General features: G+C 35.5%; 2 protein-coding genes across 4 annotated transcripts in view; both read right to left on the minus strand.

Moving 5' to 3' along the window:
• Window positions 1–6,872: 6,872 nt before the first annotated feature.
• LOC124099929 (ER lumen protein-retaining receptor 1-like) lies at window positions 6,873–9,014 on the minus strand. Its single transcript, XM_046455192.2, has one exon. It carries the CDS (start codon window positions 7,753–7,755, stop codon window positions 7,117–7,119), a length of 639 nt encoding a protein of 212 aa, XP_046311148.1. The 5' UTR covers window positions 7,756–9,014; the 3' UTR covers window positions 6,873–7,116.
• A 2,335-nt stretch (window positions 9,015–11,349) lies between these two features.
• Window positions 11,350–20,220, minus strand: part of Krit1 (KRIT1 ankyrin repeat containing) — a 36,430-nt gene continuing 27,559 nt past the window's right edge. For all 3 annotated transcript variants that reach the window (XM_058582882.1, XM_046455186.2, XM_046455187.2), the window contains 5 exons: window positions 18,751–18,917; window positions 18,017–18,104; window positions 17,213–17,419; window positions 12,325–12,441; window positions 11,350–11,826 (listed from right to left, as the gene is read on the minus strand). In XM_058582882.1, the coding sequence (XP_058438865.1) occupies window positions 11,758–11,826; window positions 12,325–12,441; window positions 17,213–17,419; window positions 18,017–18,104; window positions 18,751–18,917 (648 nt within the window). In that variant the 3' untranslated portion in view covers window positions 11,350–11,757. The remainder of the gene's footprint in view (window positions 11,827–12,324; window positions 12,442–17,212; window positions 17,420–18,016; window positions 18,105–18,750; window positions 18,918–20,220) is intronic.

Raw genomic sequence — 20,220 nt, forward strand, 5'->3', positions numbered from 1 at the left:
GAACATCCTGCCATGATTTAAAAGGCATCCCTGAAACCTCGGCGGTTTGGAGTTTGGGAAACAGACCTGCCCTAGCGGGTTACTGGGGAGTGTGGGCCACGAGAGGTAATTGCGCTTTGAAGAAGCTGCGCTGGTAATTGTGACCCTCCTTGTTCCCATCACCTAAACAGCTGGACAAGTCAGGGTTACAAGAAGATTTAGTTCCAGCCCAATATAACCAGAATACAATATTCATCAGAAACATGTAGCATTGATAGAATATGAGCATGTAATTGAAGAAGTATATATAGAGGTCTTAGGGGAAAAACTTAAAAAGGTTTTGTTTGATTACAAGATTGAATAAATACGAGTTTTAGTATGAAAGAAATACTTTTTTTTTTGTACCAGGGATTAAATCCAGGGACACTTAACCATTGAGCCACGTACTCAGCCCTTGCTCAGTCCTCAGGGTTCATTTAGATTAGAGACAGGGTCTCGCTGAGTTCCTTAGGGCCTCACTAAAATGCTGAGGCTGGCTTTGAACTTGCAATCCTCCTGCCTCAGTCTCCTGAGCCACTGGGATTATAGGTGTGCAACACCGAGCCCAACTGAAATAAAGTATTTTAAAGTGTCACTTGAATTTAAATTTTTTTCATTTGAAGAATTGTGCATTTCTTTATAATATGCAAATTCTATATTCAACGATGTTAGCATTAGAATAAAATGTGTATTTCTTATTTCCAGTTATATATATGTGCGTATATATATTTGTTTTAATTAGTTATATATGAAAGTAGAATGCATTTTGACCCATCATACATATAAATGGAGTCTAATTTATTTGTCTGGTTGTACATGATGTAGAATTATACAGATCATGTAATCATATATACACATAGGGTAATAGTGTCCGATTCATTCTACTATCATACCCCTATACCCCATCCCCCTTTAATCCCCTCTGTCTAGTCCAAATTACCTCTATTCTACCCCCTCTTATTGTGAATTAGCATCCACATATCAGAGAAAACATTCAGCCTTTGGTTCTTTGGGATTGGCTTATTTTTCTTAGAATAATATTCTCCAGCTCCATCCACTTACTGGCAAATGCCATAATTTCATTCTTTAAGGATGAGTATTCCATTGTGTATGTATATATATCACAGTTTCTTTACTCATTCATCTGTTGAAGGGCACTTAGTTTGGTTCCATAGTTTAGCTATTGTGACTTGAGCTGCTATAAACATTGATGTGGCTGTGTATTTGGATTTTAAGTCCTATGGGTATAAACGTAGGAGTAGGATGATTGGGTCAAATGGTGGTTCCATTGCAAGTTTTCTTAGGAATCTCCATATTGCTTTCCATAGTGGTTGCACCAATTTGCAGACCTACCAGAAATCAAAAAACTATTCTGAGATTCCATTTCACTCTAGTCAGAAGGGCAATCATCAAGAATACAAGCAACAATAAATGTTGGTGAGGATGTGGGGAAAAAGGTACACTCATACAATTGCTGGTGGGACTGAATATATTTTTGATGAAAAATAGAAATGAGCACATATCACTATCAACATTTAAAGGTGATGTTTAATATATTCTTAGTGTTAGGACACATAGGGTAATGGTGTCTGATTCATTCTACTATCATTCTTAGTGTTAGGACATCTTCAATGCCTCATTTAAGGTTTGCCTTGCATTTGCAGAAGCCCTTGTTCTCTGCAGGGCAAGAGACTGTGCCTGGGTTTGGTGGCTGCCACCTTGATAAAGAGACAGCCTTCCTTGTTAATGGGACTGTTGGCCCAAGGCTTTTCCTAGTCTTCTTTCCAGGCACCTCCAACTTGTTCTCAAATAATTTCTGGAGTCTGGATCACCATTATAGTTCACATCACCACCAAATTTCAGTTTTGAATTTAAAAGTAAATAATGCAATTAACTTTGGAGAATTTATGAAATACAATGATACTTCCTTATAGTATGTTATTCATGTGGATTGAATTTGCAAGGTTTTCATTTGCCTGAGTTGTCAATCTAACAAAACTTGGTAACTATTTGGAAATAAATATGTTAGTGTTCCAGAAGTCTGTGGATTATTATTACTATTTTTTTAAACAAAGGGCATTAAAAGCTGCTACTTAAGGTGCTTACCTCCTTTATTCAGGATAGGGAGAGGAGGGGAAAACCTTCTTAATCTTGATTTGGGAAATCTGTATTACCCCCTTTAGAATATGAATAGCTTTTTTCCCTTTTCTTTTCACCTTTTACTCCTTTGTGTGTGTGTGTGTGTGTGTGTGTGTGTGTAATTGAACTCAGGGGCACTTAACCACTGAGACACATCCCTAGCACCCCCTCCCAGGCCCTATTTCTGTATTTTATTTAGAGACAGGGTCTCACTGAGTTGCTTAGCACCTTGCTGTTGCTGAGGCTGCCTTTGAACCCTTGATCCTCCTGCCTCAGTCTCCTGAGCTGCTGAGATGAGAGGTCTGAGCCACCATTCCTGGTTCACATTTTGCTCTTTTAAGAAAGAGCTTAAATACTAAGTTTATGACTTGTGGGATTATTGTTACCTAAGTATTGTCTCAAATTTTATTTAGAACTTGAAAGTAAAGTTTCAAAAATATTTTTGTCATGGTAACTCCTAAAATAGTGCTTAATCTATCTTGGAAATTTTCTATTTCTGAATCTTTCCTTGGTATATAATAATGTAAATGTGAAACGATGTATTCATTTTAATGACTGATTATAATTAAGGAAGGGGGAATGTTGTTAATTTTACTGCTTTTTAAACTATCATATTTCATAAAATATTATCTGGTAGATGAACAGTCATAAATTTAAAAATAGCAAATAACATGTAAGCCAAAGTTTTGATAAAATCCAACTTTTAATTACATAGTTAATTATTTGTTAGTGAATTGGCTGAAATAAAGACCTAGGCTGGTTTTTCTTTGTCTTAGTGGTTAGCTGTACAAAACTAAATTTAATATTAATTGAATGCAAACAATCAAGAAAGGAAAGATGGCACATATTTTGACACTTGGGTAAGAATTATTCATTCATTTTTCTATCTGAAGATGATTTATCTTTTCAGGTTTTTTCCTTTCCATTGTCCTATAGATACATATTCAGTAATTACAAACAAAATCAGCATCTATAAAATAACTGAGATACATGCTATTAGAACATCACATGTTCAATCCCTAGCACCAAAAAAAAAAAAAATCACATAGCAGATTCCAAAAGTCAACAATTTGCTAATTACTGGTTTGAGATTATACTTGCTGTATTTGCTCTTATAATGAGTTCATGGTTGTCCTAGTTTTCTAATAATAATACAATATCACGGACTGAGTGCATTATAAAGAAAAGAGATTTATTTGGGTTCATAGTCCAGGTCCAAGGTCAAGGGGACATACCTGGTAATGGCTTTGCTGGCAGAGTACTGAGGTGGGATGGAGCAAAATATGTAAGAGGTCTGGGGCTGTAGCTCAGTGGCAGAGTGCTTGCCTAGCAGGTGTGAGGCACTGGGTTCAATCCTTAGCACGGCATAAAAAAACTAAACAAATAAAGGCATGCTGTCTATCTACAACTATAAAAAGATATGGAAGAAACAGGGAGCAAGCACATATTGTGTCTATGTTCAGGTCTCACAGCTTCCCTTTGTTTTTGTACCAGGGATTGAACCCAGGGGCTTTTAACCCCTCAGCCACATCCCAAGCTATTGGGATTACAGGTGTACATTACCACACCTGGCTTGCTCCCTCTTCTTATAAAGCCATCAGTATTCAATTGGGGGGGCTTTATTGTGATGACTTCATCTAATTTTAATAATTTTCCATAGGCCCCACCTCTAAGCACCATAGTAGGATAAAGTTTCTGCCCTCCTTAATACCTCACAATGGAGATTAAATTGCAACAAGAGTTTTGGAGGGGACAAACCACATCAAAATCTTAGCAATGGCATGATTACATAATTCTACAACAACTATATCATTTGCTATGCTCTGGGCAAGTTGTTTTAAAAATAATTGCTTTGTATATACTGCATTTTTAACAGTAAAATTTTCAATTTTTATGGTACTATTACAAAACTCTCTTCCCCTTTCAATTGTAGCACGTACAATTTACTTCCTAAGAAAGCAGGGGGAATTGTACCAGTTAAACATTGTAAATGAGAAAATGGGAGCAACAGTTTCATCCCTAGGTTGTCCTCACAGGGGATCATCAGGTCAAAAGGAGTAAACATATTTTTAGACTGCTTTATCAGAAGATTGAACCAATTTTCAGTACCACTCAAAACACATTCTTCAGCATTGCCTCAGTCCTGTGCCATCGTTAATTTTAATTAATTTGATTGTATTATTCCTTACAATTTTAACTACTTTTATAAGGTCCTTCGGGCATTTTTGTTATCAAAGATTTCTATTTCCTTTTTTTTTTTTTTTTAAAGTTGTCGGCGTTTCTAAGCATACAGCTTCTCTGTTAATCTTTGACTAATCACTAAATAGAGTTTGGGAACTGACATCTATTTCTATTATATCTTTATGAATTTCTTCCAACCTTTATAGCAAGTTCTGATTCTTCCTAAAAATGTATTTTAAAATTTATGTAGAATTTCCTTTGATCAGTTTTGACACTATTTCAATCATCATCAGAATATTTTTCCTCACCCAAATTCTCTTACACTGCTTCTTCATATTCTGACATTCCCTTACTCTGATCCTTAATCTCTATTAACTACTATTTGCTTTCTAATGAATGCTCTGGCACACAACCTTTTGAGTCTGGCTTATTCAGTTGTCATATTCCCTTTGGACTTAATCCTTGTGTTAATCAATAGTTTATTCCTTTTTATTGTTAAATAATATTCCACTGTATGGATATAGCTAAGTTTATTCACTAACCCCAAAAAAGACATTAGGATTGTTTGCAGTTTGGAATAGCTATGAATAATTATATTTCATAATGTAAAAATGTATTCTATAAACATTTGCATACAGATTTATATGTGAACATGTTTCGATTTTTGCATAAATACCTGGGTAGGAATGGAAAGCTGTGTATTATAATTGGTATATTTTTAACTTGTAAGAAACTACTTTGAACCATTTTCCAAAATGGTTGTGCCATTTTGCTTTCCTATTAGCTGAGTTCCGGTTGCTCCAAATCCTGATTCTTTTGCTTTCCTTTTGATATTTTATTATGTATATCTAAAAAACATTTAAACATCTTTTCATCTCTCATATCCTTTAAAAAAATCCACAAATGAATGTCCTGACACTAAAATATGCTAGTTTTTCTAATGATATTAAATATTAACTTAATACTTAATTTTTAAAAAAAAATTTTTGTAGTTGTTGATAGACCTTTATTTTATTTATTTATATGAGGTGCTGAGAATCAAACTCAGTGCCTCACACATGCCAGGCAAGTGCAATACCATTGAGCCACAGCCCCAACCCTTCCATTTAAAATTTATTGGATATTCAGTATGCAGAATAGTGTCAGGCTGTTTCTGTTCCATTTTGCCATCCATTTGTCCTAACAAGATGCTGTGTGGATTGCCCTACCTTTCTCCGTTTTTCAAATATTGGCATTTTCTGGCTCTGTCTTCTTCCTGTGTGGTTTTACATCTGTATTTGGAGTTTCTTTTCCTTTCTTTTTTTTTTTTTTTTTGGTATCAGGGATTGAACCCAGGGCGCTTAAACCAAGCCCCATTCCCAGCTTGTTCTATATTTTATTTAGAACAGGGTCTTGCTAAGTTGCTTAGAGCCTTGATAAGTTGTTGAGGATGGTTTTGAACTCCAGACCTTCCTGCCTCAGTCTCCTGAGCTGCTGGTGTCTACCATTGCACCCGGCTATATTTGGAGTTTCAACTGCCATGTCCTGTAAAGCCTTTGAGCTTTAAGCCTGGGAATTCTGTTGTCTATTGCACATCACTAGGAACTCAGCATATTTTTCAAAATCACCTCCTCTATTCCCTATCTTAGGCAGTGTGTGGCGCCATTTTCCCAATTGCTCAGGATAGAGATAAGGAAACTATCTAAAGGGCCAAAGGTTTTTCAAAATATTCATTTCTCCCCATTGTCATTACCTTAGGTTAGACAGAGACAGAGCATACTGTCTTGCTCAGAACACCCACTTCCAGCTGTTCACTGACCCAGGATGATTTTTTTTTCTTAATTGCAGATGGGCTGGGGATATAGCTCAGTTGGTAGAGTGCTTGCCTCGCATGCACAAAGCCATGGGTTCAATCCTCAGCACCACAAGTAAATAAATAAATAAATAGTAGATGGACACAATATCTTTTATTTATTTTTATGTGCTGCTGAGGATTGAACCCAGTGCCTTACCTGTGCTAGGCAAGCATTCTATCACTGAACAAGAACCCCAGCCCCCAGGGTGATCTTTCTTTTCTTTTTTTTTTTTTTCATTTTCCTCTGTTTATTTCAAGAGAACAAAGAATTAACCATCAAATTTTGTACAAAAACATGGTATCAGAGCTGTGGCAACCCTTATGCCAGCCCCTTCCCATGCCTGAGTCCAGAGCCCCCCTCATTTGTGAAAAAACAGGAAAAAAACAAAAACTCAAATTCTGGGGGGGGTTATTATGAAAAATCAGGGGAAACCTTCCTGGGCCCCCCTTCTTCCCTATCCCCAACCCAGGAACTTGGGTGGAGGCGCTGTGGTCCTGGCTACGGTGAGAAGTGGGGCAGGCAGTGGGCAGTTTAGTGTTTGGCAACCAGTGGGGCTGTGGGCAGAACCTGGAAAGGCCTGAGGGGCTCGAGGACGGGAAGAGACCCCTGGCCCGGCCTTGGCCCATAGTACACTTGAAAACAGTTTATAAAAATTGGGGCCAGAGAGTAGAAGAGAAAGGAGTCATGAGAATCAAAAACTAAATAGTGGAAAGATTTTTTATTTTTTCTTCTCTAAAAGGCAAAAAACTACAAACAGCCCAGGTCCTGAGCTCCCCAAGACTTGGGTCCTCCATTGCCCCCCACCCCAGCCCGGTAGGAGTGGGTATGGGGAGCAGGGAGAGATGGATTCTTTAAAAAGTCACCCCTGGACTGGAAGGCTCGTCTTCTGTCACCTTCCTCTGCCTCCCGACACTGCCAAGGAGAGGGCTGGTGAGGACCAGGGCTATGCCGGCAACCTTAGCTTCTTCCCCTTTAGGACTTTGGTGATACAGAGGTAGAAGAAATCGCAGTAGAGGACAGTCTGGACCAGGCCAGCCACGAAGGCGATGAGATCCAAGAAGCCCTCAAAGTGGTAGCGCCAGATCCAGTTGAAGAGATACAGGGTGCGGTAGACGCCCAGGGCAAACAGGTAGTGGCTCGTGATGGTCTCCGCCTCGCCAGTCTTGCTCACCATGAACAGTTGCGGCAAGATGGCCACCGACTCCAGGTAGATGGAGAAGGTCCAGAGGATATCCAGAGGAGTGAAGTCGTGGTTGACCAGGAATGCCAGGATGGCTGTGGGGACAACAAGGAACTCCACCCGGAACGTATCGTGGTTCCCATGGTAAGTGGCTTTGAACTTGCTGTAAATCATCCAGACCGTGGTGAAAGAGCAGGCTGTGTAGACCACCTTCATGCACGTGTTGTAAAGTGAGATGTAGTTAGTGAAGAGGTCCAGGTAGCGGGCAGTGAACACCACAGCAAACAGGACCTGGCTCTTCCCTGAAATCCCGGCACACGAGCGGGACTTCCAGATTTTAAGCAGTAGTAAGATGATGGCTAGGAGGTGGGAGAGGTCTCCCAGGAATCGGAAGAGATTCATGGCTGGGCGGGCTCTGGCAGGGCTGAGCTGGAGGGAGGGAGGCAGGCTGGTGGGGGCTGCCCCCCGGGGCTGCTGTTCTGGCGGCCGTTGGGCAGAGGGGCGGGGGTGGGACCCTCCGGTGGGCTCCACTCCGGGGAGGGGGTTCTATGAGGGGGAGCCGAGGCCGGAGCTGGCGGCCGAGCTCCAGGGTGATCTTTCAATATGCGAATCTGAGCTAGTGAAGTCCTAAAGGATCCAAGGTCTCATTGGCAGGGAACACAATAGCTTTTGATATTTGGTCTTTTATTCACAAACCTCTCCAGCTACTTCTTTTTTGCCCAATGTCTCAATTCAGAGGTCAGACTATCAGATTTTGAATTCTGACTCTCCCATATAGTAGTTTTTTTTACCTTATATAAGTAAAAAAGCCTCTCCATATTCAATTGTATTCAAAGCTATACGTTATATAAAAACGAAAACATTATGTCACTATAGGAACTTTGGCTCCTAAGCTTTTAAAATACTATAAAACAAATATCTCATGCTTTTATATAACCATATATCATGTTTCTGATTTACTTATACTCTAGAGTCAGACCACCTAGATATATGAATCTCAGCTCCAGCACTTATATTAATGATATTCTTTTTTAAAAAACATCAAATTGTATGCTTTATTTTTGTGTGATGCTGAGTTAAAGGCGAGTGACTCACCGGAGACGAAAATTCAACCAAGAGATTTTATTGGGTGGGGGGGCGGCTGCCCTAAGAAAAGGAGAGGAAGAGAGCAGCAGCCTGAGCCTCTCTCCTCAAGAGACAGAAACTTAAGTTCAGTGGGAGAAACCCGGAAGGGGGAAATGAAACCAAAAGGCAAGGTCTCCCACACACCCAACACTGAGGATCAAACCCAGCACTCTACTGAGCCACAACTCCAGCCCTACTGTATTCTCTTTGGCAAGTGACTTCTCTGCTTTTCCTATTTGTAAAATGAGAACAAGAGTATCTGCCTCATGGTAATTATTGTGAGGAATAAATGGATTAACATACCTATAAATGCTTCAAATGATGTTGGGCATCATTGTGTTAATTATTATTTGAACAACGGGGTAAATAAGTTCTTAATTTCCGACCTGTTTAGGTGCTCTTCTAATGAATCTTTTTTTTTTTTTAATATTTTTAGTTGTAAGATAGACACAATACCTTTATTTTATTATTTTATGTGGTGTTGAGGATCAAACCCAGTGCTTCACATGTGCTAGGCAAATGATCTACCACTGAGTTACAACCCAAGTCACACAATGAATTTTGAGCAAACCAGAGCGTCCTTTTATCATGGAAATTAGCACAATATATTAAAACTGTTTTTTTTTTCACTCATACCTTAAGATGATTGAAAGATATTTCTTTGCTTCAAGCACTCTGGCCTCTAAAAACACCTAGGGTTTGCCCCTTATCTTAGAACCTTTTCAGTCTGCCTACCACTCTCTCTCTCCAAATACCATACATGACTTCAAATTTCAAATATGCCCAGTCAAGTATTCTGACTTTGCATATGAACAGACATTAAATGATACTCATACCATCACAGATGGATTTTTGTTGAATGTTCTTTTCTGTATGCACTCAAACCAATTTCTTAGAACAGCAAAAACAATTTATATTTTTCCATTTTCACTTTGCTGAAATTATTTTTATTGAAAACATTTTTCTTCATAAATCATAAGGCTAAAAAATGATTCAATGATCAGCTTATGCAAATATCAAATTCTTCAGGTAATAGTTTTTGGCACTAAGTTCCTCAGGATCAAATTAAAATCTAAATTTTATTGATACAATTCTTCTATTAATTTGGTCAAGAACTGTGGAGGAAATTTTAATTTGTTGAATATTTCTATCAAGTCTATTTTTTTTTTGTAGTAGGGATTGAACTCAAGGCAAGGGTGCTTTTCCATTGAGCCACATCCACTGAGCCACACCCCCTTTTCATTTTTTGAGAAAGAATCTCACTAAGTTGCTTAGGACCTCACTAAATGCTGAAGCTGGCTTTGAACTTGCCATCCTCCTGCCTTAGCCTCTGGAGCCACTGGGATAATAGGCATTCGCCACCTCTCCCAGTGGTATACAATTTTTAATCTTACAGTTCTTCAGTTAAATTTATCTCTAATACATTTATTATATGCAGCATCAGCTATTCTGGTTTTATTTTTATAACTGAAATTCATTTATTGTTATTTGAATAAACAACTGTTTGAATTCATAACTTACCTAAACATGGAGAAAACTGTAATCCCCTCATGAGTTCTCGAGGACTGTCCTTGGGGGTCAAAACATCTTATATTTCTTTTCCCATTCAACTGTCATCACACACTTAACACCTGCTCATATCTCAGATGCCAAATCAAGCATCATTTATTTGCTCCAGGAAGACTCCGGATCCCTAAGACTAGAAAAGTTCCTCTCTGTGCTTAGATTGTACATTTTAATCTTCTTTTATTACAATTAGTATAGTGTACAATTATATATTTCCATAAATATTTATTGTTTCCCTCGATAAATTCCTGAAGGCAGAGACTTTATTTATTAGATCCCTGGTACAAATCCTTTTTTTTAAATCCTCAATACGTCTCACTAATACTAGGCATTCATTAAAGTGGTTTAGATCTCCCCATTATTGTTTTATTTCTGGATTGTTATAGCTTGACAGTTAAAGATCAATTTTTTTTTCTCTAATTTTGAAAAAAAAATTAGGTTGGGGGTTCCGGTGATTGAACTCAGGGGCATTCGGCCACTGAGCCACATCCCCAGCCTGATTTTGTATTTTATTTAGAGACAGGGTCTCACTGAGTTGCTTAGTGCCCTGCCATTACTGAGGCTATCTTTGAACTCTTGATCCTCCTGCCTCCACTGGGATTACAGGCGTGTGCTGCTGTGCCCAGCTAATTTTGAAAATTGATCCTGACATCTCCATATTGGGGATTGAGCACAGGGGTGCTCTACCACTGAGTTACATCACAGGATTTTTGTATTTTAGACAGGGTCACATTAAATTGCCCAGGCTGGCCTTGAACTTGCAAGCTGGGATTATAGGTGTGTGCCACAATGCCCAACTGGAAAGTTGATAGTTTCTAGCCTTTAAACAGTATATTATTTATTTAGCTCCTCATTTCTGATATCAGTAAATGAAACAACCAGATATTTGGTGATCTATTTCCTAATATAAAGCCAATATAAATGTCATTAAACCAACTCATAAAAATACACTATGGATTTAACAAACGTAACTACCAACATCCAGAGATTGTTATTAAAAATGAATGTCTGTACATATGTGTGCTTGTGTTATCAGTGGTATAATTATGCAAATTTAATATAAATCCATTGCTGGGTCTGGAATTATTTCACAGGAAAAAAAAAAAAAACTTTAAGAAAATATTCCCAGTCCCCAATACTTCTTAAGTTTTTAAGAGACACCCAAGTAATTATGATGCAAGAGGTTCAACAACAATACTTTAAGAAACACCTTATACTAGATACACCTTTTAGCAAAGACTTATAAACATATTGAGCAATGTTTATAGGCTACAGAAAAATGTTTTAAATAACAGTGGAATATGGTCCAAGTAGAAAATACATTTTCTTTATTCAAAGCATGTTGACTTTCATGTTTCACACAAAGCTGTACCAAAGCTACATTTTAATTTCATCATATTCCACTCCAAATTCTTTACCATTTACCAAAGATAACTTTTTTATAAAGCTTACTATTTTGTCTAATATTATACAGATTATCAATCTATATTTTTTTGTGTGTTTCTCTCAAAAATTAAAATAGCTTATAAGGATATAATATAAAACTAACTGGTATATTACACACCAAACATAAGTACAGATTCTGTACAATGTAACAGTATACATACATATTACAAGAGACTAATGCCTTGTTAAAAGTAATATTTTAAGAAATCTTTCATGGAAAAAAACTCTGCATTATAAAACGTGGCTTGAGTACCAGCTATTTTCCTTTCATGAGTTTCTTTCAGTGGGCATTAACTGTCCATTTAGCTTCATTAACAGTTTTACCACCAGACCAGCCTATAAAGTAAAACATATGTTAACAATAAATATCAAACAATCAAGAATGTTTAAAGAATACACACGGCAGTGGGCAGTTATCTACCTAACTTGAAAGGGAACTTTCTTATTAAGAGGTAGTCTCTCAAGAAGTTGAACTCAGGGAGAATTTACTCAGGCTTTTTGAAAAGATTTAAGAAGTGACTTGCTGAACACAACTAGTAGCTCAGGATAGGATACTAGAAGAGGAGGGAAGGACTATCTAAAACCTTGGTAGAAGAGACAGGGAATACTAATCAGAATTAAAAGAAATGGCACAATAAAGAGATTAATTGTCATAAATTTGAAATGAATTAGTTAAGTTTCTGGTTTTCTTTGCTTAGGAAAGGCCTTTCATTTTTCCCTTAAAATTTCATCTAATATTAGAAGTTTTTCTTTAAAAAGGATTATGGATTATGTCACTTAAAAATAACTTTACTAGTATAACTGTTTAGTCCAAAATAATTGATAAATACTTACCTGTTTTGTATGTACAATAAAGCTCATTTTATTCTCCATACTATGGATCTGAAAACAGGTATCAGCATCTCCCAATTGCCACATAAAACAACCATACTTAAGACTGATGAGTAAAGCCTGCAAAATAATCAAGAATCATTGTATTAATTAAAATACATATTAAAAACAACTATCTTCCCTTACTGTCCACACTTATCTAGTAAGTTCTAAACATTATGGTTTTGAGTATGATCATATAATCCATTAGAATGCCACACTAACCTCACACAACCTGTGGCACAGAACCTGGATGAGCAATGATATTCTTTTAATGATGTCCAACTTAGGGCTGGGGCTGTATCTCAGTGGCAGAGTGCTTGCCTAGCATGTCCAAGGCACTGAACATCATATATAAATAAAATAAAGTCATGCTGTCCATCTACAACTACAAAAAAATGTAAAAAAAAAAATTATAAAAAAAGATGCCCAACTCATTAGTGACTTTCAAAATAATGAAATGTACTGCAAACTTTTTTTCCCCTGCAGTTAAGAACAGCCTCTTTAATTTACTCAGTACTTTTCTTTTAAAACAACCAATTCCAATCAAACATGGTATTAATTTACTTGAGTGTATATTATATATAGTTTAAAAAAAATCTTGTTTTAAAATCTTCTTTTAAATATTCACATGGTACTTTCAAATCTGAAATTTATGCAACAGGGGAAACAGGATGACTTAGGCAATTTTTACGCCACTAAAATAAGGACACAGACATATGTATTGTAAAAATAAGCATAATTATAAAAATTAGTAATCAATCTTTCATAAATTTAACAGAACTATTTAAAACATCAATATTACAGTAATCCATTCTTTGATTTTTCTTAACAATGCTGTATTTAGTAGGTACACAGAAAGTATTTGTGCTATACTTTAAAATACATATGTTTAGGCCAGGTGTAGCACATGCCTGTAACCTCAGGAACTTGTGAGGTTGAGGCAGGAAGATTCCAAGTTCCAGGTTAGGCTCAGCAATTTTGTGAGACCCTGTCTCAAAATAAAATATAAAAGGCTGGGGGCATGGCTCAAAGTTAGAGGGTCTCAGATTTCAATCCCCAGTATCAAATCTATATGTATATATGTATGAATGGTTAGGAACATTAGCAATCTATGAGTAACAATTCTTAGAATATTGACTATAAATAATAAACTAAGCATATACCAAAAAGATAATTGTTTGGGGCACTTTAAAAAAATATTTTTAGTTGTAGATGGACACAATACCTTTATTTTGTTTATTTAGGTTTTTTTTTTTTTTTTTTTAATGTGGTGCTGAGAATCAAACCCAGTGCCTCATGCATGCTAGGCAAGTACTCTACTGCTGAGCCACAACTCGAGTCCAGTTTGGGGCACTTTTAAAGTAAGGTTATGTAAATAAAACATGGTATAAATTTACATGAGTATATATTATATATAGTTTTAAAAAAGCCATCCACATCATATTGCAAACTTTACAGACAGAATATGCTAAAATACTACTTACCAACATACAGACTGAAACGCTTATTCAAGATATAATACCTTAAACCAACTATCTTTTACATTACTTGAAATCTCTTAAGCTAAAGCCAAAAAAATGGTCCATTAAAATGGCCTCAAAACAGTTTAATACGCAGAAAAAAAAAAAAAACCCTGTGGTACAGCAACTTTCAGTTGTACAGAGGTCAGATTTCTAACAAAAGTTATTACTGAGTCCATAAGTTAAAGATAAAAGTTTTGTGGTTAAAGGACAACATGCAGTGAGGAAGAATTCTTGAGAGACACCAAACAGTAAGCAGTTGAATGGAATTGAGGAGCAGAGTCCAAATGATAATTTTAAGTGATAAGTCTACTCCAGAAGGAAAAAGTAGTCCTCATTATAACAAGGTGCTCAGTAAGGAAAGTCAAAAATCATAATAGTTGAGAACAGGGACAGTTGAGAACAGAAAAAGGCACAGAGTAGCACATAGATGACCAGCAGAGAGGAGAAACAATTATATTGATAACTGATTATGTAGAATGGTACCAGGTGGGTGTTTAAATAACCAATTCCAACCAGAAGGGCATTATGGTCAATATAAATCAACATCAGCAAATGATAATCTATTGTTTTGTGGTAATGGCATTTATTAAGGTTGAAGACATATCAAGAAGTACAGTTCAGCTGTGAAGAATGCAACATATTCACTACAGTAAAACACTGAGCCATGATTTTAAGTGAATAAACACTGCATTTATCTATTCAATAGTGTTTACATTTTATGTAGGCAGAACAGACAAATCTTTGACAAGCACATGAAATTGGCTGAGTTATATTTTCTGATGGGCAATTTTCATTATTTCAAAGAGAAAGAAGATGTAGAAGGTAGACGTAATTGATATAAAAAACATAGCTATATTCTGTGGCTTTGCCTGAGAATTAATCTCTGAGGCTAATGTATCCCATTTGGTGTTTTAAATTCAAATTAAGGTATTTTTACAGATGAAGGTGTTTATTTTAATGAAGTTGTGTCACATTCAACCATAGTACATCTTGCTGAATCCAAGACCAGCGAAGACAACCTGGTTGTTTCTACCTTTGATAACTGGAAAATATAATCATCTTAAAGCTTTTGAAAGTGCCATATATTTATAAGTGGCTTATGCAGGGACAGAAAGCATGTTTCGATTTTGGTTCAATCATCTTTTTATATACTCAAGGATAGTATTCCTATTTATTTTTCTAGAAGCTGAACATATTATCCTGAAAAAGCAATCTGTTAATTAATAATATAGCTAACATTCCCTGTCTACTACTACTCTCTCACTTATTCAACTTCTGGACCAGACTGTTATTTACAATATAAATATTTTAAGGTATTGTTAAACTACCTTCTGAATACTATATATATATTACCATCCAATTCCATGAATAAGAATTTGTAAATGTTGGTATAAGATGCTCTATATAAATAGCAAAGAAAAATTTCCTGAAATGGAGGGGGTAATTTCTCCTTCATTTAACAAGTTTAGAAATGAAACAGAAAAGTGCTATAAGTTTTATAAGCAGTAGTGTATTTTATGTAAGCAAAAAAAAAATTTTTTTTTTTTGGTGGTGCTGGGGATTGAACCCAGGGCCTTGTGCATGTGAGACATGTACTCTACCAAAAGTACCACCAAACAGTAACAAATTTCTGAGCTATATCCCCAGTCCCGCAAAATAGTTTTAAAAGAAAATAAGCAAAAGACCCAAAAGCAAGCTGGCTTATAAGGGTATTCAAGAAATCAAACTCAGGTCAGTAACTGAAGTCAGACTTTATTCTGCTCCATTTCCCTAAATCTTCTCTAGTCCCATCCACAGGTTTATCTGACAACTTCATTAAATAATGCTGCCCATAAGGATGATCCTGAGTTAATATTAAATAATTATGACTGGGATAATTTAAAAAGTTATGTGATCATCATAATAAAGACTTATAAAAATTAGGAAAAGAAAAATTAAATTTATTAGCATATTTCCCAATCTAAAATGTGTTTTTAAAATGCACAAGTTTGGCTGGGGCTGTAACTCAATGGCACAGCGCTTGCCTAGCATGTGTGAGGCACTGGGTTCGATCCTCAGCACCACATAAACAAATAAAATAAAGGTATTCTGTCCATTCACAACTATAAAATATATTTTAAAAAAATAAAAAATAAAATGCACAGGTTTAGTTTACATTAATTGATTTGGAAAATGGTCTATTCTTGGCAAATCTGAGTTAACAAATTAGATTTGATTTTTATTTTCTTTTTATTATAAACTAGTCATCCATCCTGCTTAAATGTGTGAAGTGTTAAAAATAAACGACAAACCTATATTTTATATCATAATAAATTTGATTAGAAAAAGATGCAAGCACCAAACAGTAACAAATTTCTGACTGGGGTGCTTTTTAGTGTTCTAATGGATATTTATAACCCTTCCAAGCTTCACACTATCCCCCAAGAGCTTCTTATAACTAGTCCCAATTTTCAAAATGAAGCCCTTGTATCAGATATATTTTTCTTTTTAAATTCTGCATTTTCCATTTAAACCCACTTGATATTTTAAATAGGTTATTATAATCACATAGTAAAAAACTTTTGACTTTCAAGATGGTGTTATTATGTTTGTGACCATTCCTAAGATTCCTATGTTGAAATTTTAACCCCTAGTGTGACCAATGTGATGGTAGTAGATGTATAGCCTTTGGAAGATAATTAGGTCACGAGGGTAGAGCCCTCTTGAAGGGGATTAGTGCCCTCATAGAAGGGTCCCCAAGAGCAACCAAGAAAAAGGCCTTTTCCAGAAGCTGACCATACTGATGCCTGATCTCCGACTTCTAGTTTCCAGAATTGAGAAATAAATTTCCACTGTTTATAAGCCATTCAGTCTAAGGTACTTTGTTATAACAGCCTGAACTCAGATAGGTACATATTGAAAAGTCTCCCTTCTAACTCCAGTTCCCAATTACATGTGTCCCTTCTCAAAAGGCTTCAAACATTTTTTAATGTATACATCATGTTCTTCAGGTAAAAATAGTCTCAACCTCCTTCCATTTTTATACCAATTGTAGCGTATTACATGTGGTTTGGCACCATTTTCACTAAATATACTGTGTAAATATATTACTATACACAAAAATACTCCATATACCTAAGATATTCTAATCAGGAATGTATTTAATTAATGTTAAAACTCCTTACTGGAAGTCATTTAGTCACACGCCTCCCCCAGCATTATTTGCAATGAATGAAACTTCAATGAAAAGTTATACATATATGCTATTTCCAGTTTCTTCACATAGGCTGGTACTGTTAGTTTAGTAGTTATATGACATGACTGGTCAAAAACAGCTAAAAATATACCTTAGTTTCCATGTTGAGGAGATGAAGTCCTTTTATATTTACTCCTACGTACACAGGGATGACTTTATGATTGCTGGGGCTTGCTTTTGTAAATATCTGTCCTGTGAAAAAAGCTGCTCCATATGTAGGAATTTCCCAACAATTCTGTAAGAACATGCGCTGCAGGTGATGCATTTCTTTGCTGACACCTTCACTTGTACTAAGATTCTAAAAACAATTACAAATAAAAGAGACATGAAAGAGAATTACAAGTATGATAATCCAAACAGGCCAACTACGTAGTTTCTTAAATCAAGGTTTTCCCCAAAGAATGAAATTATGGCACATTATCATAAGAGTACTTTTTCTTTTTATAATATTTTTTTAATACCTTTATGTTATTTGTTAATTTTTATGTGGTGCGGGGAACAAACCCAGTGACTCATGCATGCTAGGCAAGTGCTCTACCACCGAGCCACAACCCCGGCCCTCTTTTTATAATCTTAATATTAAAAAAAAATATGCTGAGGTCTAAAAATATTATTTGTCTATTCCATTAATTTTAAGTGCCTCATGGGCAGGGATAGTATATTATTTCAAAATTTTATTCCTATCCTTTACCAAAATATTCAGCACATAGATGTAAAAGATTCTACATTACTAAAAATATCTTGCTATTTTCAGTTTCGGACATTGTAAACCAAAAGATCCATTTAGAAGTTCAGGACTATGAGTTTACTATACCTATGTTTAAAAGATTAATAACACTAACAAAATATCAAGTAGGCTATAAAAATGTCTTTTTATTTTCATTAAACAGCTTACCTTATATTCATGAAGAATTCGATTTGTCCAGTGTGGTGCCTTACTTTTTAGTTTGGTAATAGGTACAATGGATTTTAGATTTTCTTCACTGTAAGCACACATGCAAACATCCTTTAAGTCATCTTTGGTACTCAAGTACACTAATCCCTCTGTAACACATGGCTTTAAATGACACAATTTTTAAACTGAAAAATACTGCTTTAAAAATTAGAGAACTCAAAAATTTTAAGAGTTCAAGTTGTGGGAAAACGTCACAACATTTGCAATAGAGAATGTTTCTTCTTTCAAGAGCCAGAAAATGTTTTTGAAAGTTGAAAAGCACAATAAACAAACTGTAGATGTGCTCAAATCTCAGTGTTTTCTCTGAAAGATTGAACATGATTTTAATTTTTATGGTAGGATGTCTAAGTGCATCTGCCTTATAAAATTTTTTACTACTTATTCAAGTCAGGTTTTAGTGAACTTATTTAAACATACAGTAAAGAAAGATATAAAAAAATAAATATGAAGTATATCAAAATAAAAATCAAACATAAGAAAAATAACTTTGGAAAATAAAACTTTAAGAATGCTTTATTACAGAAGCTGGGGTTTGTTTGTTTTCCCTTTCATTCTGTTTGTATTATTTAATTCCAAATCAATGTATAAAAATGTTCTAATAAAATTTCAAAATTTTCTTGGTTAGATAGAATCTTTAGCATAGCACAAGACCATACACAGCATTAAATACTTACTTTAGGAAACCTTGCTTGTGTTTCTTACTTTCATAATTTCCATACACTATTTGCAACAGCAGGCTTGCCAATGTTATCAGTTTAGCATCAGGAGCTGTATAAAAGCCCTTTAATAAATTATATCTGGCTTCATCAAAGAGAATAAGAATAGCTAGTGGGTCCTCAATCTTAAAAGAAAAAGTATAATGTGGTTATCAGGCTACAATTTCCTTTTAAAAATATACAGCTTGTCACTGTATAATAAAGAAAAAGCAGAAAATGCACATTTATACATCAATGAACTGTTACTGCTTTAGAGCAGGAGTTGTGGAAACTTTTTCTAAGGGCTAAATAGTAATATTTTAAGCTTTGTGAGCCATATAATCTCTGTTGCAACTACTCAACTTTATCATTATAGTATAAAAGCAGCTTCAGGCAATACTTAAATAAGTGGTATGGCATACAACTTTTTGTAAAGATACTCAATTTGAATTCCAGAAAATTTTCACATGATTTAAATTTTATTCTTTACATTTTTTAACCATCATAAAATATAAATATGCATTCTTAGCTTTTAGGTTATACAAAAATAGGAAACAGGCAGGATATGATCATGACTATAGTTTGATAACCCCGATTGACCATCTAATAATATTACCTTCAGTTTATGGATATCTATGAACTCTAGCACTAAATCTTTATATTCATAAAAATATTTTCTATTACCTATGTTTATACACTGTATTAGTGAAGATAAAAAGGAAGTTTATCAATTCCAAGAAGGACAAATGTACTTTAAAATGCTTGTCTTATGGGTTTTCTTTCTTTCTTTTTTTTTTTTAACTAGGGATTAAATCCAGGGGTACTTAACCATCGAGCAACATCCCCAGTCCTTTTTTATATTTGAGAGACAGGGTCTCACTGAGTTGCTTAGGGCCTTGCTAAGTTGCTGAGGTTGGCTTTGAACTCATGATCTTCCTGCTTCAGCCTCCTGAACTGCTGGGGTTACAGGCCTGCACCACTGCACAATGGAATATTACTCAGCCTTAAATGAAATTATGGCATTTGCAGGTAAATGGATGAAGCTAGAGAATATCATGTTAAGTAAAATAAGCCAATCCCCCAAACCAAAAGGCCTAATGTTTTCTCTGATAAGCTAATGTTGATCCATAGTTGAGGATAGGTAGGGAAGAATGAAGGAAATTTGGATTGGGCAGAAGGGAGTGAGTGGAAGGGTGGGGCTGTGGAGATGGGAAGGGGGTAGAATGAAACATTATTACCCTATGTACATGTATAATTACTCTATTGGTGTGACTCTGCACCATGTATAGCCAGAGGAATGAGAAGTTGTGCTCTATTTGTGTAAAATGTGTCAAAATGCATTCTACTCTTCTGTATAACTAATTAGAACAATTAAAAAAATTTCTTTTAAAGCTTGTCTTAAAGGAAACATTTTTTATATTATCTGAATAAAGATTTTTGTACTTAGGA

The sequence above is a fragment of the Marmota monax genome, unplaced genomic scaffold, assembly GCF_021218885.2.
Source record: "Marmota monax isolate L192 unplaced genomic scaffold, Marmota_monax_Labrador192_F-V1.1 WCK01_AAM20220418_F8-fsc00264, whole genome shotgun sequence".
Classification (NCBI taxonomy): Eukaryota; Metazoa; Chordata; class Mammalia; order Rodentia; family Sciuridae; genus Marmota; species Marmota monax.

Coding starts and splice junctions, on each gene's coding strand:
- LOC124099929 (XM_046455192.2), bottom strand. CDS start 7,755: ATGAATCTCTTCCGATTCCTGGGAGACCTCTCCCACCTCCTAGCCATC.